General features: G+C 32.3%; 1 protein-coding gene across 5 annotated transcripts in view; it reads left to right on the top strand.

The window, feature by feature from the left end:
- Positions 1-22,030, top strand: part of LOC125050831 (FERM, ARHGEF and pleckstrin domain-containing protein 1) — a 71,512-nt gene that overhangs the window by 13,048 nt on the left and 36,434 nt on the right. For all 5 annotated transcript variants that reach the window (XR_007117210.1, XR_007117209.1, XM_047650870.1 and 2 more), the window contains exons 4-7: positions 11,149-11,253; positions 11,970-12,192; positions 18,405-18,528; positions 19,238-19,302. Coding sequence is in view for 3 of the 5 variants with exons in the window: in XM_047650870.1 (XP_047506826.1) it covers positions 11,149-11,253; positions 11,970-12,192; positions 18,405-18,528; positions 19,238-19,302 (517 nt within the window). In the remaining 2 variants the exon portion in view is untranslated. The remainder of the gene's footprint in view (positions 1-11,148; positions 11,254-11,969; positions 12,193-18,404; positions 18,529-19,237; positions 19,303-22,030) is intronic.

Below are 22,030 nucleotides of genomic sequence, written 5' to 3'. Positions count from 1 at the left end.
ACTCCAACGAAAAGTAATGAAAAATCGAGTCAGCGGTTACACTAAACAAAACATATAGTATGCGTTTCTTTTTAATTATTTATTAAAACTTCGTTGCATTACCATATAAAAATTGAACATAATTAACTGGCGGAACTTATTATTAGATAACTGGAATTTATTATAACACTAAAATATAAGTTACGATTTAAATGTCTTATATGGAAAGTAAAATTAATACAATCGTAATAAGGTATTTGTGTACAAATTTATGTAACAGGGTCGCGTAAGAAATGCGTCTGCATTGGCCCTTATCTTTATCTGGACCTCGGCCAAAATAAGCTTTAGAACCCTGCCCAGCCAATTGCCTTTGCCGACGGAGTTAATGTTTGATCGCAAGGCAATCGGTCTTAATTCAGACCGACTATGTGACGATTTATCGCTCAACTGCTGAACCTATTGTAGGTTTATCTGAAACTATTAATATCAAAGGAAATATATGGCTTAGATGAAAATTGAAATGGTAGTTTTACCACGTCAAAGTTGTTAAACATGTTTCCTTAAAGATCATAGGTAACAGTTACAGATATTTTATTTTTTTAATAAAAATAAGCTACGTTTTATAAACTTGTTTTTATTATTAAAGACTTTTTTATTTCCGTGGTCATACAATAATTTTAAATATTTAGTCTACAGTGTGTCCTGCGACACGTAGGTCTCTAGTTCTCTTATTTCTATCCCGGGCAACATGCAGCCTCCGCCGTGGTTTGCAGATCGCCTAACCTGTGTACCTCTTTTCCCATCTCGGGACTGCCGTTTAGTAGAGAATCTTTTCCATTTCTCACGACACACACATATATCTTTTTCTTAATCCAAAATGGAAAGTAGTTTTGAAATATATCACCTCCATGTATATGTCAATTTCTGTGTCTGTTTGATCTGAACTTGTGGTTTTATTTAAATCTGATTTTATTTATGTTGAGTCACCGCTAGGAATACAATTTATATCCATAGTAATTTTCTAATTTCCTTTGCTTAAAGTGGGCTATTCTATAGACAACCGTATACAATAAAGCAATTATCCTGTAGTCGAGTTGTTGCAAAGTGACCGGGACATTGTTGTCTATTAAAATTAATTTAGTTTTTAGTTGTATAGCCAAGTTGAATACCAAGTTATTCAATGCTGCCCCCGCGAACTTCGTTTCGCCTTAATGTGATTTTACTAAGCCTACCTTTTCAGTACATACCAACATATAGAACATTTGCTATGCTACCTCGTGACACTGTGCTAAAGTAGAAAGAGTTCATAAAAAAATGGAATAAATAAAAAAGAATTGGCCCAGCCGTCTTCGAGTTTTGAGCTTAGAATTAGTATTTACACCCAATAAATACAATAAGGTTGATAATACATAATATTTGTTTCGACTAAATCTAGACTTTGTTACATCAAATAAGTAAATTGCCTCAATTTATTTAGAGCTGCAGATGTTACGAGTGGTGCAGTATCAAACGAGCCCTTGTTATGTAAATACAAACTTTGATTCCTATCTGTCAACACATTTGAAGTGGAAACGAATGAATATTTTATTCGATTTAAAAGCGATGTGTCTATGGATATTCTATATTTGTATGAACTTAACATTTATATTTAAACAAATTGTGAATTATACTAATGTATAAGGTTTATATGAAAATTTTCGCGATAAACTCCTCCTTCGTGGCTTAAACGATAACGCGTTTTCGTTCCTTAGTTCGAATGTCGGCGAACATGGTTTCAGGGATAAGCAAAAAGATTATCTTTATAAATGGAAACGATCCAGTCATTCCATTACTCCACATTTTTGTCATGACTTCTAAAGTCTATGTGGATGATATAATGTTTTTACTACACAGAGCAAAGACTGCAGAACCGTTGTAAGTGAGATCGTTTCAGTTCCACATAGGCGAGCTATGCGTTCTCGTTATGTTTGCCCTACAAAGACATGTGAGGCATTGGCTTTTCCTTGTTTGAAAAATAGGACAATAAGTCTTTTGAAGTATGCTACATTATTTGGCCATTCTAACTGTGAGATTCGTCTGTTGCCAGCGAAGGGTTTGTGGAACGACCCTTTTTATATAATGACTACTATTTTGTTACAAAAGCTTTTAGGCACTGGGTCTAGTCAAGTTCGCTTTCGAAAAATTTGTAAATAGTACTACATTTCGGGAACTTCGTAGAGCTAGGTACGTTTAAGATGATAGGCATAAAACATATCAATAACATTTTTTAATTATATTTTTTGTTTCATTGTTTTTAACACTTTCATGCCTGGTCAAAACTATTGTTTTGGTTTGGATGGCAGATAAGGGACCTACTTGTGAAATCTAAATTAATAATTGATTGCAATGACCTCAAGTCACATAGGAAGTCTCTATAATTACTATATAATCCTGAAAATCACAAATTTGTACATACAATTTGATCCTCGTGATATAAGTGTTCCAACGTAGAGACCCAAAAGCAGCGGAGGCTCGAATAAAAATAAAACTTTGTGACCTAATTATTAAAATACACAATCGGTGCGTATAAATAATAAATTTAGTTGCTCGAAAAGCCTGTGCAATATTTTGTTTTCATGTGATATGTGAGTGTAGTGAATAACATATCTCATGAAAACAAGTGTACATAACATAAATAAATTTAAATAAATGGTTGGATTTGCGTTAACGACAATTTTTTGTGTATATTTGAGAATTTGTTTGTATACGAGACATATAGACTTAAGGCCGATTTACTTTATCTTAGTGTTTAGGAGAGTGCTTTAGGATAGTACTTTAGTTGAAACATGTAAACGCTACTTGCTTTAGTAAACGCTACGCTAAAGAACTTGCCTTTCAAGTTGTACTAAAGCACTCTCCTAAACACTAAGATAATGTAAATCGGCCTTAATAGACGAAACGAATACGAAGGTTTTTGTTATTTCACGGAAGAAATTATAATAAACTTTGCTGTAGAGGGTTCTAAGATATAGCAGCATATTGCAGCAGCTATATGTGAAAATCAAATACAAAAGTATTTTTTGTCTGGCAATTTAGAATAGAAACATCAAAGTAATCTCATGCTGTTAGAAAATGTAATTTCATATAAATTCACAACCTATTTCCTCCCGATTCCCTTGCGATTGCCGCCTCTTCAAATCAATATTGGAAACGCTTTTAAATTTCAACGTTTGATTTGCCATATTCATTTCTTTTAGTTGGACGAGTGCACATTGCTAGGCAAATATTACGTGAGCCTTTATGGATTTTATTTATCAGTTAAAATGTGTTTGATTTCTGTACGTAAAATATTTTTGGTCGATAATTCTGTTAAGCAGTCCAGTGGCTTGAGCGTGCGTAGGTCGTAGGTTCAACCCCCGGCTGTATACCAAAAGATTGTCGATGTGTGCATTTGTGAAGCGTCTGATGAAGGAAATCATCCTGATGGAACTGGCTTGCCTTATAGTCTAGTCGACAAGTTGAAAATGGAACAAAATAGAGATACTGCTCTTAAAATTATGTGCGATAGCTCATTGGAACCGGAATGACGCCTAGAAAAATGTGCTAAAAGCGTGTATTAGCACATAAAAAATTGCAAAAGTTATAGACAATTAAAGATGAAAAAAAAATGGCATTAAGTTTTTTGCCAATATTTAATAAACTATTAATATTTAAGAAATTTCAAATAAAGATTCTGAAAGAAGAGAAAATTTCCAATAAAAAACTCCGAACTCCCGGAACTCTATCTCCATTATTTATAATTTTAATTTAACGCTGAAAATAGGTCTGCGGGTGACATTTTTAGGATTCGCGCGTGGCGTCAAAAGCGACTACGGCACATTAATTAATTAATTTAAGGTATTGAATATTTTTTTTTAAATTTGAAAAAATTATGGTGTGTTCTGAACACTATAATTAATTTATTCCCGTTGAAAATTTTACTTAAAGTTAATTTTTCAACAAGTTAAATAATTGTTAACTAACGAAATTTTCTCGAACGGCCGTCTTAATTGTAAGTGAAAAATTTTTTTTAAATAATGGTCGTAAAAATATTTCACTTCGTAGAGCCTTCCTTACATACATACTTAACAAGATCGTGCCATAAAAGTTAAAAAAATATTTATACTTTGTTTATAACATTTTTTTTACTTAAACAAAAACTTAAAAATCCATGTAATGTTGTTAAAAAAAAATTTTTTTTTCTAAATCATCATATAATAGTTTTTTTATTAATACAAGATATTTATTGATTTGCAAAAAAAAAAATCCCGCCATTTGTTGAAAAATTTTTTTTTAACAAATTGAATAAATAAATATTTTTAAAAAAAATTTTAACACAACTTTATTACATTAAAAATTTTATGATTTTTAAAAAAAAAATTCCTAAATAACAATTTTTAATTGTTTATAATCGTTTTTTTTAATTTTCTATTGTTTAAATAATTAGTTAAAAAAATTTCAAACAAATATTCAACTTTTTTTTATTTTTTTTCTAAAACTTCTAAAATTAACAAAAACAAATATATATAACAAAGTATAGAAAAAAAATATTTTAATTTTAAATAAAAGTAATATTCATGATAATCAAAAAATTTACAAAAAAATTTTTTCTATACTTTGTTATATATGGGTGTTTTTCTTAATTTTAGAAGTTTTAGAAAAAAAATAAAAAAAAGTTGAATATTTGTTTGAAATTTTTTTAACTAATTATTTAAACAATAGAAAATTAAAAAAAACGATTATAAACAATTAAAAATTGTTATTTAGGAATTTTTTTTTTTAAAAATCATAAAATTTTTAATGTAATAAAGTTGTGTTAAAAAATTTTTAAAAAATATTTATTTATTCAATTTGTTAAAAAAATTTTTTTCAACAAATGGCGGGAATTTTTTTTTTGCAAATCAATAAATATCTTGTATTAATAAAAAAACTATTATATGATGATTTAGAAAAAAAAATTTTTTTTTAACAACATTACATGGATTTTTAAGTTTTTGTTTAAGTAAAAAAAATGTTATAAACAAAGTATAAATATTTTTTTAACTTTTATGGCACGATCTTGTTAAGTATGTATGTAAGGAAGGCTCTACGAAGCGAAATATTTTTACGACCATTATTTAAAAAAAATTTTTCACTTACAATTAAGACGGCCGTTCGAGAAAATTTCGTTAGTTAACAATTATTTAACTTGTTGAAAAATTAACTTTAAGTAAAATTTTCAACGGGAATAAATTAATTATAGTGTTCAGAACACACCATAATTTTTTCAAATTTAAAAAAAAATATTCAATACCTTAAATTAATTAATTAATGTGCCGTAGTCGCTTTTGACGCCACGCGCGAATACTAAAAATGTCACCCGCAGACCTATTTTCAGCGTTAAATTAAAATTATAAATAATGGAGATAGAGTTCCGGGAGTTCGGAGTTTTTTATTGGAAATTTTCTCTTCTTTCAGAATCTTTATTAAAAATTTCTTAAATATTAATAGTTTATTAAATATTGGCAAAAAACTAAATGCCATTTTTTTTTCATCTTTAATTGTCTATAACTTTTGCAATTTTTTATGTGCTAATACACGCTTTTAGCACATTTTTCTAGGCGTCATTCCGGTTCCAATGAGCTATCGCACATAATTTTAAGAGCAGTATCTCTATTTTGTTCCATTTTCAACTTGTCGACTAGACTATTAGGGCTAAAAAGTTAACGGCGTGTGTCACGCACAGAAAGGTTTATCTATCATCTCCTTGTCTATTTGAAAAACAAATGAACATATACATAATTCGGTAGTCCGGACTTAAAGGGTTATTGACATGTTACATAACATGCGGCGGTATATAAATGATGATGTATGTAATTACGTCAGATATACAGTCAAAACCGGTTATAACGACATTGAAGGGACCGTATAGTTGTCGACGTTATATCCGATAGTCGTTATAAGCAATGTCATATACACAAGAACAGTACATATGTATGTACATAGTTATCGATCTAGAATAGGTAGGTATGGGTTATAATATGGTATGTTAATATTATAATATGTAAACGAGTCAAAAAAGAAACAAAAATATTTATTACGAAATAATTCGGTACAAAAGTAATCAGTCAGTCTGGTTTTTTTAGCCCAGTCTCAAATATTTTTTGCATTTTACGTTTCATACTCCTCAAGGTATGAGTATCACCAGTATCAAACTGTTGGTTAAAGACAACAAATTTTTGCAAAATCGTTACAGCGCTAAGAGCCTCGGAAATCATTGTTGACTGAAACTGTTCGTTGGGAGAAAGTGCGAAGGTAAATAAAATATTCATTGCCTAAATATTCATTCAATGCAAAAATAAGATTTAAAATCGTTTGTATTGTTTTGTTTTGCTGAGAAAAAAGCGGTTGGTCGTTATAGCCGATGAATATCGATAAACTTTCGCCGTTGTAAGCGATATGTCGCTGTATCCGATGTTGTTATAAGCGGTTTGTTTACTGAATAGTTTACTAGGGATTCGGACGGGACCATACAATCTGGTTGTAATAACCGATAGGTCGTTGTAAACGATGTCGTTATAAACGGTTTTGACTGTATATGTATATATATAAATTATTTTGATTCATATATACTTTATGCGAGTCTAAACTACTAGTTTATATACAAGTGTCTGTCATTAACTAATTGACGGTTATGAACACTTTAGAAGCAGCTATAGAAAATATGCGTTTGATAGTTAATTTAACGGCCATATTAGTGGATGCGTTGCCGGCCTTTTAATGAGGCTATAAAAGGGTGTCCATGAGCTGCAGTAGCTTCCTTTTATGGTTGTTTCTTTGGCTAGCTTTCCCTCCTAGGCTTCTGTACCTTTGAACTCAATATTACTTCCCGGGAATTCAAACTCCAGCTTAAACTCATTAAAGTATGGTAACCTAAACTACGAAGGTGGGTTAATTGATAAAAACTGTATGTATTAGCAATCTAAATGCAAAAGTTAAACCAATTCAAAGCTCCCTTAACGAGTTTGCAAACAATCAGAAATCAATAATTGCTTTGACTAGTTAATCCATTAGCTAGTTTCCGTTTGATCAATGGACGCCAGATGGATAATAGCTATTATTCTTTTAATGCAATGTTTTTTACGGTTTTAGAATTAAATTGGGTATGTACTGTATAATTTAACTTAAAAACAGTGTGCTGATGTCGTAGGTAGTATGGTAATGTACTTTTTGTCTATGTGCTCATCTGACAGTCGCTCGAATAGTGAAGGATAACGTGAGGACGCCGTCATGTATCAAATACAAAAACGTCATGAATCGATGAATTTTTTTATCTTGTAGAAGTTTGCGGATTAATCTTGTTGTATTTAATAATATTGCTTTGTGAAGGATATAAATGGGTTTTAGGTGGTCTAACAATTCGATAGATTCGTGTTATTGTTATGGGATTATTCCAAAATTATTATTATTATATACTACGCGCTTCGAGTTGAATATTACTGTTTACACTTTGTTTGGAAGCTTTATACTGCAATTGTCAATCTCTTGTTAAAAAGTAGCTTAATAGAGATTTACTATGCTAATTCTAAGAATGCGCGAATTAATAAACAAATCAACTACAAGTTTTCATGACGTGAGCACATATGCCAAGCGCATAAGTGGCCGAGGGCAGGTACATAGGGGAGACGGATAAAAATAACAGCCGTCTGATCCGATCAATCATTTATTGAACTATGAAAATCGTTGATATTTTTTTACTTATTGCAAGATTTTTATTTAAAGATTTACAAAGAAAATACACCTGATTTAATCGCATATAATTAACACAATTTGCGGGTTTTGTAGAGTTATTCTAGCGTTAATGAGATGTTCGTTAAATTTAAAACAATTGGGTCAGTATCCAGGAATCTAAAAATAAAACAGATCAAAGCGTGTGACGACAGTGTACCACTAGGTAGGTAAGTGAGGGTAGGTAAGAAAAAATAAGATAAGCACAAATAAATCATTTATAATGCGGCAAACAATATTTCGTACAAGAATGACAGCATCAAATAAACAAAAAAAACCGTTACTCAAGCTACAATTCAATAAAAAACTAATTCATACCATATAAAATAAGTTACAACGTTTTTACTTTAACAAAAACTAGTAGAAAAAATCTGCACGTTATCCTTAAGGCCCAGATTTTACGGTGCTGTAGTAAAATTTATTTGTTTTTTTACAGTGAAAAATGTCACGTTTAGGTTAGGTTAGATATATTTGCGTAACTGCACAATATTGATTACTCATTCTATAGGGGTAGAAAGTGGGTTAATTTTATTGCTAATTTAAAATACATCTAAACCCGACCTGTCGTTTAATACTTAACATTATCACCTGCAATACAATTATAATGTAATTTTAGCGGTATAAAAATAAAACGAATGTTATTGATACATATTAATGAATTGTAGCCGTGATTAAAAATGCCCAATATAATATTTCCTACACGGTGTTAAAGCTTGAGGCTTAATGATATTAATGGCTGAATATATTAATTATATGTTTGATTGATGAATTTGGTTTGATTATAATTTAATATCGATGAAAATTGTAATTAAAACACAGTTTTTAAGTAATAATTAACGCTCATTAAGGCTTGTGTTAATTTAGTTACAGTTAAAATTAACAATAATTATCTTTTGAAGTTATACTTCTTTAGGCGCGTTATGAAAAATTGATGAGAGTGAAATTTTACGATGCGCGCGCACCGTGACACAAAATTAACAGAATGACGTTGCTCACGGAAGATGCTACGGCATTGGACATAATTTAAAAACAACATTCGAATAATAATAGAATTTATGTTACACTTAATGTAAGAGAATAATAATAAATATTTATTTATTTAATTTTTCAAATGTAAACTGAACTTTATTGACTATAATGACTCCTTTTCCAGTCTTTGATTATTTAATTGTAATTAATTATTTGCATGCAATCAAAAACTATTTTTAATAATGCCAGAGAAGTATAACTTCTTACGCGCATACATAAGTACACGCACCCTTTTTAGTTTTCTTGTTGCTGATCGCCGATATATGAAATGCCGATTTGCAAGTTGTCTTTTAGAATGTGCATACGATTCTTCAATCGCAACTTAATATTCCTACGACTAAGGTAGGTAGGTATATTACGCATCGTATGAGTCCATAGGTAGCGGTCACAGATACGTAAAAAAGTAATTTGCATGCGATTATAGAAATTGTGCAAGAAAAATATTTATTGGAATCTACTTGGTACTTCTGGCATAGGTACTTCTTTTCCAGTAATTATTATTTTAATATGTTTTTGTTTGGGCGTTGACGGTATAAAGTTTTTTTTCGGATAATCTATTATTAGAGTGCGTCATAATAGTGAATCATTTTGACGTTCGTAATTTAAATATTACGATACGAGATTACACAATGTTTTTATGTATCTCGACAAATGTTTTGATAAAATATATTCCATATTTTATTTGTCTTTATGGGAACAGAAGCTCATGTTATTGTATGCCAATAATGTTAACAAATTATCCTTTCTCCTTTGCCGCCGCACGTGATTCATAGGAATTTCCTATTAGTCCTTCGACTATCATAGATGCTTCATAAAAATGCCTCCTTTGCGCTGAAAAGGTATATTGTGTTATTTTTATAATTTTCTTATTAATATTGTGCTTAAAGTGTTTATAGACAAGTGATTTCCTAATAGAGGTATACTATGGCTCACTTGTCTAAACACATTATGACATTTGCAATATGTTATACATTTTTAATAGTGCAAATAATGAGAGCGACGGGTTTATCGCTTTCGAGCGATTTCTTCCAGGCATCATTTTACTTTTACATATCGTAAAAATATTCTCAATGACAACATTTCTTATTCGGTATATTCATAATACAAGTAACTAAATCAAAATTCTGATGCATTTATATTTTAAATCGGATTTTCATTCAACCCAAAAACCAAGAAAACGGAAAGTAATGTGACTAAGTAATTTAAATGTTATTAAAACTATTGCTTCACATTCATGGAAATTACCCTAATTACGAAGTAACTACTGGTGCCTAGCATGTGGTGTGGTCCATGAAAAAAAACCAGAGGAACGCGAGTACTAACAAATTAAAACGGAGATTCAGTATAAGCATTGTTTAAACCTATATTTAAAACGGCGTTGTATTGAGTACTTGAACTTTAATCAACTGCTCTTATTCATACACACAATAAGCATGTCTATTAGCGTAGGCATGTTTTGTCACGTTTATTTATTTGCGTAGTTACATCAGCAATAAGGACAAAATAATAGCTGTATCACGTGGGGGTAAAATTTTATCTTTTAAATATAAATATTGTTTTTTCGGTGTTTTGCTCATGTATTATAAGTTATAATACATGAGCAAAACACCGTTATAATTTATAACATAAGCTTGCCCTTCGTTTTACTCTGTATTATCGGGATCCTGGGATGGATTCCCGATCAATCATTTTAGAACAAACTTGCCTATAATGAAAAAGTATCAGTGAAAGAAAAACACATGTAGTCTTCCAATTAGACGATCAATTAGATTCATTGTTGAGCCCTATTTATGTTTAGTTGTAGCTAGATCATTCGCGTGGAATACAGGCATATAAAAATATCCAACAACTTTTCACTATGTCTAGAATTTCTAGTCATATAATAAATGACTCTAATGTTAATTAATGCTTTAAAATCAGTCGCGGCAGAAAGCGACTTTGTTTATGTTTTGACAGAGACTATATTAATTCAAAATCATAACTTGCATTAACCCCAGACGCATGGTTGAAGGGACATTGTGAGGTTGCTATGAATTACTCTTCATTACTGTTCACTGTGTTCCCGTGGAAAGGACATGTTAGTTTTCTATTCAAAGGTTTTTCTATTAAATGCTCGCGTTAGAAATGATGAGCTTTGTTCTATTGTTTCATCTTTCAGTTCAATGCATCGCTGGTATCGCCTTTTTACTGTCTGGACTATGATGTTAAATCATTGGCGCCTACGATTTATTTGCAATTTTGTGGCCACAAGATATATGATTATTTATATAATACTCGTTCGAGAATAATTTATATTAAATAAAGTGTGATATTACAACTCAACTCAAAACAATAATGTATTTAATTTTGTTACAGTCGAAAGCGCTGGGCAGAGTTCTGTTTGACCAAGTTTGTCGACAACTACATCTATTGGAAGCTGATTACTTCGGGCTGGAATATCAAGATGCTAATGGAAGCAAGGTATTATCTAGGAACTGTACATAACGATAAAATCCTTTCGACTTAACGATTACAATCACAATTATCACTAGAAGCCATGATACAGATTGGATTTGTTAAATTTGTAAACATTTTTAATTCAAAGATGTCTTCAAAATATCTAGTAAATCACTTCGGCATAGAAAACCAAAATTTCACCAACCAACTTTGAAACTAGTAACAAGATTTTTTTTAAACTGACTTCATCTATCTATTTTTGTATGTCAAGTAGATATTTTGTTGTGCTTAGATAGAAAAGGTACTTAGAAATTTAATATATTTTTCTTATTCAACCTTCTTTGCGGTATATACCTATTTTTAACTGGCTTAAAAAGTTATCAAATTAACCTGTTCGTGTGTGATATTGTTGGAATTAGTTAATAGGCGTGTAATACTTCATAATACACACAAACGCACACTTATGTTTGTCCACAAATTTCTCTGATACTAAGTCATATCGAGGGCAAAATCTATTTTGGCGTTTCTGGATAGTAGCACACTGACACGTGTATAAAATCGGCAAATAATGGTCACATGGTTCTAACATCGGTAAAACTTTTATAAACTGTTTTATTTATTATTCACACTTTACTAGACCTACTAGAATTTAAAAACTAATAATAATCTGAAGAAAAAAAATGGTGCTATGAACGTCCTTATTGCTATTAAGTCTATCTCCAAATTACGTTTATTTATAGGATTGGCTGGATGTGGAAAAGCCGATGTGTCGGCAATTGGGGCTGTCCATGCTGGAGCCGACGCTTCGTTTCTGCGTTAAGTTCTACACGCCGGACCCAGCAAGGCTCGAAGAAGAATTCACGCGGTACCTCTTTTGTCTCCAAGTGAAGAGAGACCTGGCGCAAGGCAGCATACAGTGCAATGAGAATACTGCTGCGCTTATGGCTAGCTACATCGTGCAAGGTAACATAATTTTTATACAAGTCTATTATGTCATGGTCATGTCAAAGTTTTCCGCGAAGTGTGCGCACAATGATTAGTCTCTAGGTTGAAAGAAACTTGAGCATTTTTGCGAATGTTACTTTGCAGAAAATTTTTAACGTTCTAGTGGGCATTCTATCGAACGTTCTGGCGGACATTCTATCGAACGTTCTGGCGGGCATTCTAGTACAAGTCACTAAATATTAGAAATACATTTTATAGAAGAATTTGACGCGCGACGACTAAAGCGTTCACTAGAAAGATCATGAGAATGTTCGTAGCTATGTTTGGCTATATGCTTGGTTATGTTCCTTAGTTCGTCAATGTATAACGCCCAATGCTTGAAGTTCTGTTACAAGTGATTGTAAATTCTATCAGAACGTCAACGGAATTTTACAACTTTAATTATCTGTATCGTACAGACCCGCTTCGCACCTGTAATAGTTCCCGTGAATAGCGCATTCAGGCATATAACACCCACTAATTTGTGTATTAGCCCAAAATAATCAATCCCGAGAATAGCCATTAATATCAAATAAAATAGCAATTAAAAGTTATTAGTATTCAAATATGAGTCATTAGTACACAATTAGCTCGTTGTTGATAACAATTCCGATCTTCCGTTTGTGATACCCGGCATGTCATTATGCACTTATACACTAACAATGGCCTGTGTTCCGGCGACAATTGCTCTAGTTATAACTCTTAAATGTTTATTTGCGCCAGAAATAACATTCAATGTCAATGCGTTTTAACTATAACTTTAAACGCTGTAATCAAAGCCACGTAGCAGTCTAAGTATTTTGTCTCCTTTTGTCAAATTGTATTTACGCTATGAGATAGAGATAGATGAGTACTATATGCCAGCATGGGTTCTTGTTCATCAAGAGAATAAACTTTTTTAAAATTCTATCCCAGATAATATAAAATCGGCTTCTACAAACTGCCCTGAACGGCTCTTATAAAATTTCACTTAGATCAGGTGGGATTAGGAGGTAGTTTGTCCAGTTTATTAAAAAACATATGAATAAGTATCACAAATGCTCAACATGGGCATGCGGCAATGCTCAAAGAGAATGCACGAGTTCGATAAAGGTAAAGAAAAAGCACGAGTATGTAATAGCCCACATCCCGAACGTTATACGTCCCTGCAATTCGCCACTTTTTGAGCAACTGAATTAATAATTCTTTTACCAATAGAAGGCTACGTTATTTGTGAGTGTCGTAGGCTATATTAACACGAAAAATGCTCTTTCGTAGTAGTCGGATTTACAAAGTAAGTCGGCGAATAATCTGTCCAATGAACGTCCCTTACATTGCCTTAACGATGAGAGATATATGATGAATTCTAGAGAAATGGTGTGGAGCTTGATAATGCCTACAAAAAACTAGCATAAAATTTTATATTATATAAGAAAAGGCCCCGTCGCGCCTTTCTATCTGTTTCGCCATAATTTATATCTGTTGCCCGTGCGAAACTGAGGCGTGTAGCTGGTTTCGATATAAATAACATCATAATTATATTTATAATTGATATATTTTTCTGCACAGATGTGGGTTTTTCAATTTAAAATTCAATTCGACCAATATATGCGGGACTAACGAACTTAATGTTTGGTTTTCATCAGCCCGTATATGTTTGCCTACAGTAGTGTATTGGGAGGGCAACGCGGAGGAACGAAGTTCCCTTACCTTTTTTCAGAACCGGAACGCGTTCCAGTACTTTTTTAGTAGAAATTCTACAATTTAATTGATTATGTTGCAAATTTATTGTTTATTAAACTTATATATCCTTGGAATTCTGGAATCCAATTTTCTACGTAAAAACCAGGTTGCGTTCTCATCGATCCGCTGCTGCCGATTGCTGACCAGCAAACTAAAAGAGCAGGGGCAATTGATAAAAATGTGTGTGACCCTATTTGGGAGTTTTTGTAGTACATCATAAATGTACACACAATAATTATATCTTTCTGATTTTCATCTTTTTTTTGAATTTCTTTTTTTGTGTTCGTTAATTTATAGTAAGAATAAGAGAATAAAACTTACATGGAAAAGAATAGTTTGCTGTAAATAGGAGTTTTGTTTGCTCCCACTATGCGTTCCCATACTTCTTATTTTACCAATACATCACTGTTTGACTATTCCTATTATATTTGAAGCTCTCAAATGTCTCTTATATTACAGTGGGAACGATTGTCAGCTAAACCTCATCAAAAGGCACTTGGAATGTGACCTAGAGGCCTAGGGTAAAATATCTGATGAAGAATGTTCCGAATGCCTAAGCTCGGCCTTGGCGAGTTATGTTTTAATCACAAATACTTGAGTCGAACTGTTTAATCTTCAATCAAAGCGCAAAGGAATAATTATATTTCAAATGACTTCGTTAAATGTTGAGCAACATTAAAGTTTAATAGCTATTCGCTACAATAACTTAGATTTGATTATTTAGATATAGATATGTCGAATCGCGTTGGTTACAGTTATTGTGTGATACACTATTAATACAGAGTAATTGACCTTCGAATGATTGTTTCAAAAAAGAGCTTACTCCTCCCTCAAAGGCTGGCAACTCACCCACTAAAATGGCTCCGGTGACTGACCTTTGTGGTGGCTCGTAGGCTCGATTGCCCCTCGTATTCCTATTAAAAAAATTACGCTTATTTTCATATTACCTAATCTGATCCAGTTTTTTAAAGATTGCTATAAATGCACATAAATAGATAACAATCTTAAATTGATATTGTATAATTACTTATAAAACTTACTTGTTTTGTCTTACCTGGTTGTGTCCATGGCCCTTCGACCTTCTGAGAATTTGCCTATCCTAAAACGCTTTACGTCGATATAAGAATAATAATTTATATCTTTATATAATTTACCTTTGTAAACCATATGAACATACGGTGCTCATATAAGTCACCTGGTTTTTGAAGTTTGAAGTTTGAATTTTTTGACCCAGATTTCTCCCTGATTGTCTAAAGCCAAGAATACGTACGGTGATTATCTTTTGATTGATGACGATAATTGTGCGACGTATAAACCTATGATTGCAGGCCTTGGTTTCACTCAATTAATACCTCTAGAATGGATAGTTAATAGTTTATACGCAATATAAAAACAGTATTTTCTCATTAATATTGTGGATATGTTAATTGTTAAAGCAATAGCAAAGTCACACATTGTTTGTTATTCGTCATACTTATTTTCATTTCTTGAAATTTTTATTTTTTATATAGGGATGCATCCGATACCGATACCGATATATCGGTGATACTTTGGGTTTGCCGATATATCGGTATCGGCGATATTTTAATTGCCGATACAACGATACTTTTCAAATTTCGCGCTTTAAAAAAAGTAATGTAAAAGCGCATCTTGTTTGATCTGGGGCATGGGAAACGAGTCACGGACTATCTATGCCCCTCACACCCGCTTAGTCCCCGCGTATTGCATTTCGCTAGACACTTTAGTTGGTTTTTAACTGCTATCGCGCGTAGTATTTTTTCAGTACCAAATTAAATAAAATACAGAATTACAAAAATCTTATCAATGTTAATTTTAATTATTAACAGTTATTTATTTTAATTTAACTATTACTCTTAATTCTTAATTTTATTTACTAAACCTTTAATCTTATTCAAAGTGTGTAACTGTTTATATTTTATAATAAAAATTAAAAACTTTAACCAGACTTGATATATTTTACCTTAATTTAATTTGGATTCAATAAGCATTAGTATCGGTATCGGTATCGGCGATATTTCTATAAGAGTATCGGTATCGTATCGGCAAAAAGGCGTATCGATGCATCCCTAATTTTATATCAGTTACGTAAGCAATTTTAACATATATTTTGTTTATCAAAAAAAAAAATTCTATAAATGCATGCGGAAAAGAGCAGTGTTGGCTCTCATTTCGAAGGTCGTAGGTTCTATGAGCACCAATAGTTTTTCCGTCTATGTGCGCATCTAACTCGCGCTCGTGGGGTGATGGAAACATTTTGAGGAAACGGAAACCCTTAGATGTCTACAGAGTGTGTCAGACACAGAAGGTTACTTGCTTTACACGAAACAAAAGAGAAATCTGAACCCATACCTAAAAGAAAAAAACGTCTTTTGGGGAAAACACATACCTTTATTAGTTTCGATTGTATTTTGACATGTAGAAACAAATTTAGCGACTTTAGGAAAGCTAGCATACCAAAGTGCTGCAGAAGTATTATTTCAGACAACATCACAACACAAAGTTGGAGAATAAAAGTTGGGCGATCCATTAAACCACTAACCAGACAAAAGCTCTAAACAACGTAAAAACGTGTTTATTTTTAAACTCACGCCTTTACATTCTGTCCGTTGCACTGTAATTAATGTAGAGTTTAGTATTCAAGTGGCTTTTACTAATTTCACGTGTACTTTGTTTTTTCAATTGCATTTTAGGGTCATTGTATTCCTATTAGTGGGTATTGCTTACCCAGTCTCTGAATAGCAGAGAATCTGGCGTAGGTCGAGTCGTAAACCAGTGCTAATTTAGGGGGCAGAGATAGAAACGAAACGAAACGATAGAACGAAAATAAAAAATATATTTAAAAGTACTAAAAAGCTTTAAAGTATTTAATATACTCCTATATCCTTATAGAATTGCGATCCTAATTGTGATCTGATTCTAATTATGATAGTATTGAAGGGATAAAATATTACATACTTCATTAATTAGTTTTTATATTTAAGAATCGCTATTAAAATCTTTATTAATTTTTATATTAGATATTAAACAATTTACAATTAGCGTCGTGTGTTAATATATTTAGCCCCAACTTTAATTGGCAGTTCAGTGTATTTAATATGCATCTTTCAATTTAGGAAGCCAGAAAATAGATCCATAATTAATCGCAGCGCCCAGCTTGAATTAATTAAGTACGTAGCGGGCCTTGTTCGCCATTTCTCATTACCTTAGTTCTTGTAATATGAACTTACAGCCCGTCAGTCAGTGATCTTTGTTGCTTAAACTATTTATTGTGTAGTATAAATAATTCCTAATTTAGGCTGAAAATGGTAATGAACAAAAAATACTGGTATTATTGTGAAAAAGCGTGGGTTGCTCGATAGACGAAAAATATGGCACAGAGCGCCCCACGCTTTTTCACAATAATACCAGTATTTTTTGTTCATTACCATTTTCAGCCTAAATTAGGAATTATTTTTCACTTTTTAGTTTGATGTGCTTTAAAAGCGTGTTTTTTAGTTTTTTTTAACTATTATTTATTTTTTAGTTAATTTTTTTTTATTTTTTTTCATTTTTTTTTCGGATTATTGCATTGTCATCGATCTTTGACAGGTGCGCAAAGTTTGAATTAAATCTGTCCGTTAAAAGTGGGTCAAAATCGAGTCCGAAGGAGTCGGTTACATACATACAGGTGAAGCTAATATAAAGCGTGTAAAAAGAGTCATTTTTAGAAATACTAATCCTATATAAACTAAATGGTAAGACATATTTAAGTGCAGTTTTTAATTCACTGATTCATCACAAACTAAACATGACAGAAAAAATCAGTTGAACTAACAAATGAATACTTTATTTAAACAGTGTAATTACTGATTTAGTATTTATAAGGGTTGGTTACTTAAGATACAATTTCACTTCCAATCCTGAAATGAACCTATGGTTATTTTACTTATAAACCTAACTTTACATATCTCGTTTAAAAATTTTAGTACAGAGAAGAGCAATAACAATGAATCACACCTTTGTTAAAGTTATTGCTATTGTTTAGTCGCTGTTAAAATACGTTTTCCTTAAGTCGATATTTGGATTATTCGAAAACAAGAAAATACCATATTTGTGTCCTATAAAGCAACAAAACAATATAAGTGTATATGTACTTTTTTTTTTAAATTGTCTCACTGAGATCAATTAACATTCAATCTTTTTTTTTAACCTAGTCGTAACCTATGTAAATCGTTGAGTAATGTAATAATACAGCGAATCATATGAAGAGCACATTTTTACAAGGTTAGTCCTAGATGTGGGCACATGAAGTAACCGCGGACGATGTCGCCTTCTGAAGGCACATTGAAAATGACCCGTTATGGTGGTTCAACTTCAAAGTTCTTATATGCAAGTTATGTTATTAGTGGAACTAGTTTCCAAATGATTCTGGTTTATATATTTTAACTTAACGCTATTTTTTATTGCAGCGGAGTGTGGTGATTACGTCCCCGAAGATTATCCGGATCACACCTATCTTAGCGGTTATAAGTTTTTTACCGGACAAGACCCCGAGTCCGAAAGGAGAATATGCGAAAACCACAAGAAACATATGTAAGTTTTTGTGAATGTTGGAAAATTTAATTTCAATTATGTTTCATTATTAAGCAGACATTTCGTTTAGGCACTATAATTTTTGGTAGATTTTTCTAAATCTCTTAAAAATTGCTTTAAAAACATTACAATTATAAAAGAAATAATACAATAAAAATAACTAGATTAATGAATACAAATAATTAATCAAATATGCAATTTAAAAATTTAATATAATTATTATTTTAAAAAAAATATCAAAATTGGTCCATTCATTTAAGAGAAGTTTAATTTTGAACACACGCACAGAAGATATATAAATAAAGATATACATATTCGGAGTTACAAAATGTTAAGAGGCGAAAGCCGAAAGGCTTGAATATGAAGCCTTTCAAGATCTGTGATATAAAGGACGCTCCCTTATATCACAGATCTTGATCACAGATCACAGATCGTAATACTTGAACGCACCCTTAGCCAGAATTTACCACTGTTAAAATGTTAAACATCATAGACAAACAGTACATCACACTTGAAACTGTATCTGTTCTCCAATGTTAATATTACAAAATCAACAAAAACTTTTCCTAACGAAGACGCTTTAATCGGAAATACTTAAAAGTTAAATATGTTATTACAACCCCATATTTTCCAAAACGCTATGTAACACTCTTAATTGAAATCACTCGCTTCGCTATTGTTTAATAATCTCTTTATCGCAAATTTACAGTGGCCAGAGTCCCGCTGAAGCCGACTTAAATTTACTAGAGACAGCCCGGAGATGTGAACTATACGGTGAGTGAACTGTAGAACTGTGAACTGAATGATTTTGTATGCCAACAAGGATGGAAATATTTTGAACTTATTTTAAAATTCGAATGACTTTTTCACTTAGAAGAACCATTGGCGCAACAACCTTTTAAGATCTGGGCCTTTCTGTATATGTTTTATGATAAAAAAAATCTAATAGCCAAGTAGGCGATCAGCCTTCTGTGTAATATATGACATCGAATTTTGAGTTTGAGACATGTCGGTTTCCTCACGATGTTTGCCCCCACCACACATACGTACATAGACAGTAAATCCATTGGTGGACAGGCGGGGTTCAAACCTGCTATCTCAGATGAGACTCGTACGCTGAAGCCACTAGACTTCTGGAGCAGTTTCAAATAGGAAATACTTAGATATGAAGGCAGGCACCGATTTCACTTTTCATTAGTCATATGTTGTTTAATACAAAAATATTGTATGGTAGGGGAGCCCACGATGCTAAATGGGGATTTACTCGAGCGTCGTAGAGACCTATTGGGATGCAAAGCTTAGATGATAAGAAGAAAAAAAGTTTTATGATATATATCTTTTCATCGGTGGGGGAAGCGGCTATAGATTGTTAAATATGTAAAAAAAAACTGTTGCATGGACATCCTCGAGCGCGTCAGATATTGATAGCATCAATGCCCTACGTATTTTTAATAATGTACGTAAGTTAATCTGATCGTTTGCATGATGCGGGTGGTTGTATTTAAGGGTTGAAAATGAAAAAAAAAAAAAAATTATCGAGCGCGTCAGATTTTTTAAGGGAGTGTTAAGTGCACCAAAAAAAAGCTCTCATTCACTAATCTGACGATTTCGATGGGACGCAAACCCACGGCTATTTTCATAATTTGCAAAAAAATATCGCAATTTTGAAATACTCAAGCGCGTCAGATTAAGATATATGTGGTTCATCTTTATGTTCTAAACATACTGTCTAATAATCTGACGATTATCTAGAGGGATTCGCCTGATCTGACAAAAAAAAATTAGAAAAACGGTTCACCTTAAAGGCCATCCCTGCAACTTCACGCTAATTCCATTCCTGGGTGCTTAAAATTGATAATTTAAGTTCCCTGAGTTCAAAGAAATAATATTTCTATGCATTTGAGCTCTCCCAGCTCGAAAGTCTGATAGAAGTTTCATAGAACACTATTTTTGGAATTTTCAAACCGCAATAACTTTTGAATGGATCAAGCAATTTTCACAAGGTTGACGGCATTCGACGCAGTTTTATCATCCTCATAAGTAATTTTGCAATTTTAATTGATCGAACCACAAATTTCGGAGTAATTTCGAAAAAACACTTTTTCGGGTTTTTTTCGTTCACGTTATCTCTCGAACGAATCAACCGCTTTTGACCAGCTTGGTGGCGATCGACGTGGTTTTTCAAGCTCAAAGGCGGATTAGTTTTTGAAGTTGATCGATAAAGAAACCACTTGAAAAAAAATATTTCTTATTTTTTTAAGATTTTTCAAAATTTCTCAAAATCTATCGGTCCGAATCGGTTCAAATTCACAGGAAATGTAATTTTGAGGGAAATATTTAGGACGCCGTTTAGTAGATTCCGATCGGTTTAAGGAAATGTAGGCATCACGCAGCTGCACGCATTTAACTTTATCGACGAATTTTTGTTATTTCGGCTTGCGGAAATCGTCAGATTATATATTTTTCATTATTCTTGAATTATTTCCTTCAAAATAAAAAAAAAATTAGCTACGCTCGAGAATGTCGAGATGACGTTTTTTTTTACAACTTTGTTGCCCTCCCCTTTTTTTACGTCACTCTCAAATTGTCAGATTAGTGGAATATACACTTTTTAAGATGTAATTAACTCACCCTACTTTAATCTGACGCGCTCGGGAATTTCTGATGGTCAATTTTTTTTTACTAATCTGATCCAGTCTCCTACACGGGCGGCTTTATATATGGACCTCATGTTTTGTGGAGGTACTTAACTGGGTACAAGGTATCCCCCTATATATTAATCTGCCGCGCTTTAGTAAATCCCGAAATCCCCTCTTGGGCTCCCCTACCATTAAACAAATATAGAAATTGTAGAAGATACGTGGTTTATATGAAAGTAATTAATAAGGACTTTAAAAAAAAGGGTGCGTCTACTTTATGTACGCGCGTAAGAAGTTATACTTCTTTGGTTTTTTTAATAATATGCCAACATGCGCACAATGCGTGCGTGCCAACATGCGCCACTAACAAAGGTTCCATTTCTGTTTTGTTTGTAAAAAAATTTCCTCAACTTAATGAGCGATTTAGTGGGCAACTTCATTCTGTTAATTTTGTGTCACGGTGCGCGCGCATCGTAAAATTTCACTCTCATCAATTTTTCATAACGCGTAGAAGTTTCAGAAGTATAACTTCAAAAATATGTTTAATGGTTAGCCTCTGTTACGTAGTGTAAATGTGAGAAAAGTTTAACAAAATAAGTTATTTTATTATAAGCAACTCAAATTAGTTACGTACGTCGATTCTGAAAAGAAATTTGTAGTACGATTCGACACAGTCCGCTTTGAAACTAAAATTAACCCTGCAAATTTATTACAAGCCAAGTACATAAGTCCTCTTTTATTTTCGTTACTAAAAGCAAATTTAAACCAAAGTGTTTCCCGTAGTAAATGATACTGGATTGGCTAGTCTGTATTTTTTTTGTAACTATTTCTTTCTGTTAAGCAACTGAGAGATGGTTTATCTC

This window comes from Pieris napi, chromosome 7 (assembly GCF_905475465.1).
Source record: "Pieris napi chromosome 7, ilPieNapi1.2, whole genome shotgun sequence".
Taxonomy (NCBI): Eukaryota; Metazoa; Arthropoda; class Insecta; order Lepidoptera; family Pieridae; genus Pieris; species Pieris napi.
Note: the sequence above shows the minus strand (reverse complement) of the source record. Positions and strands in the feature narration are given on the sequence as shown.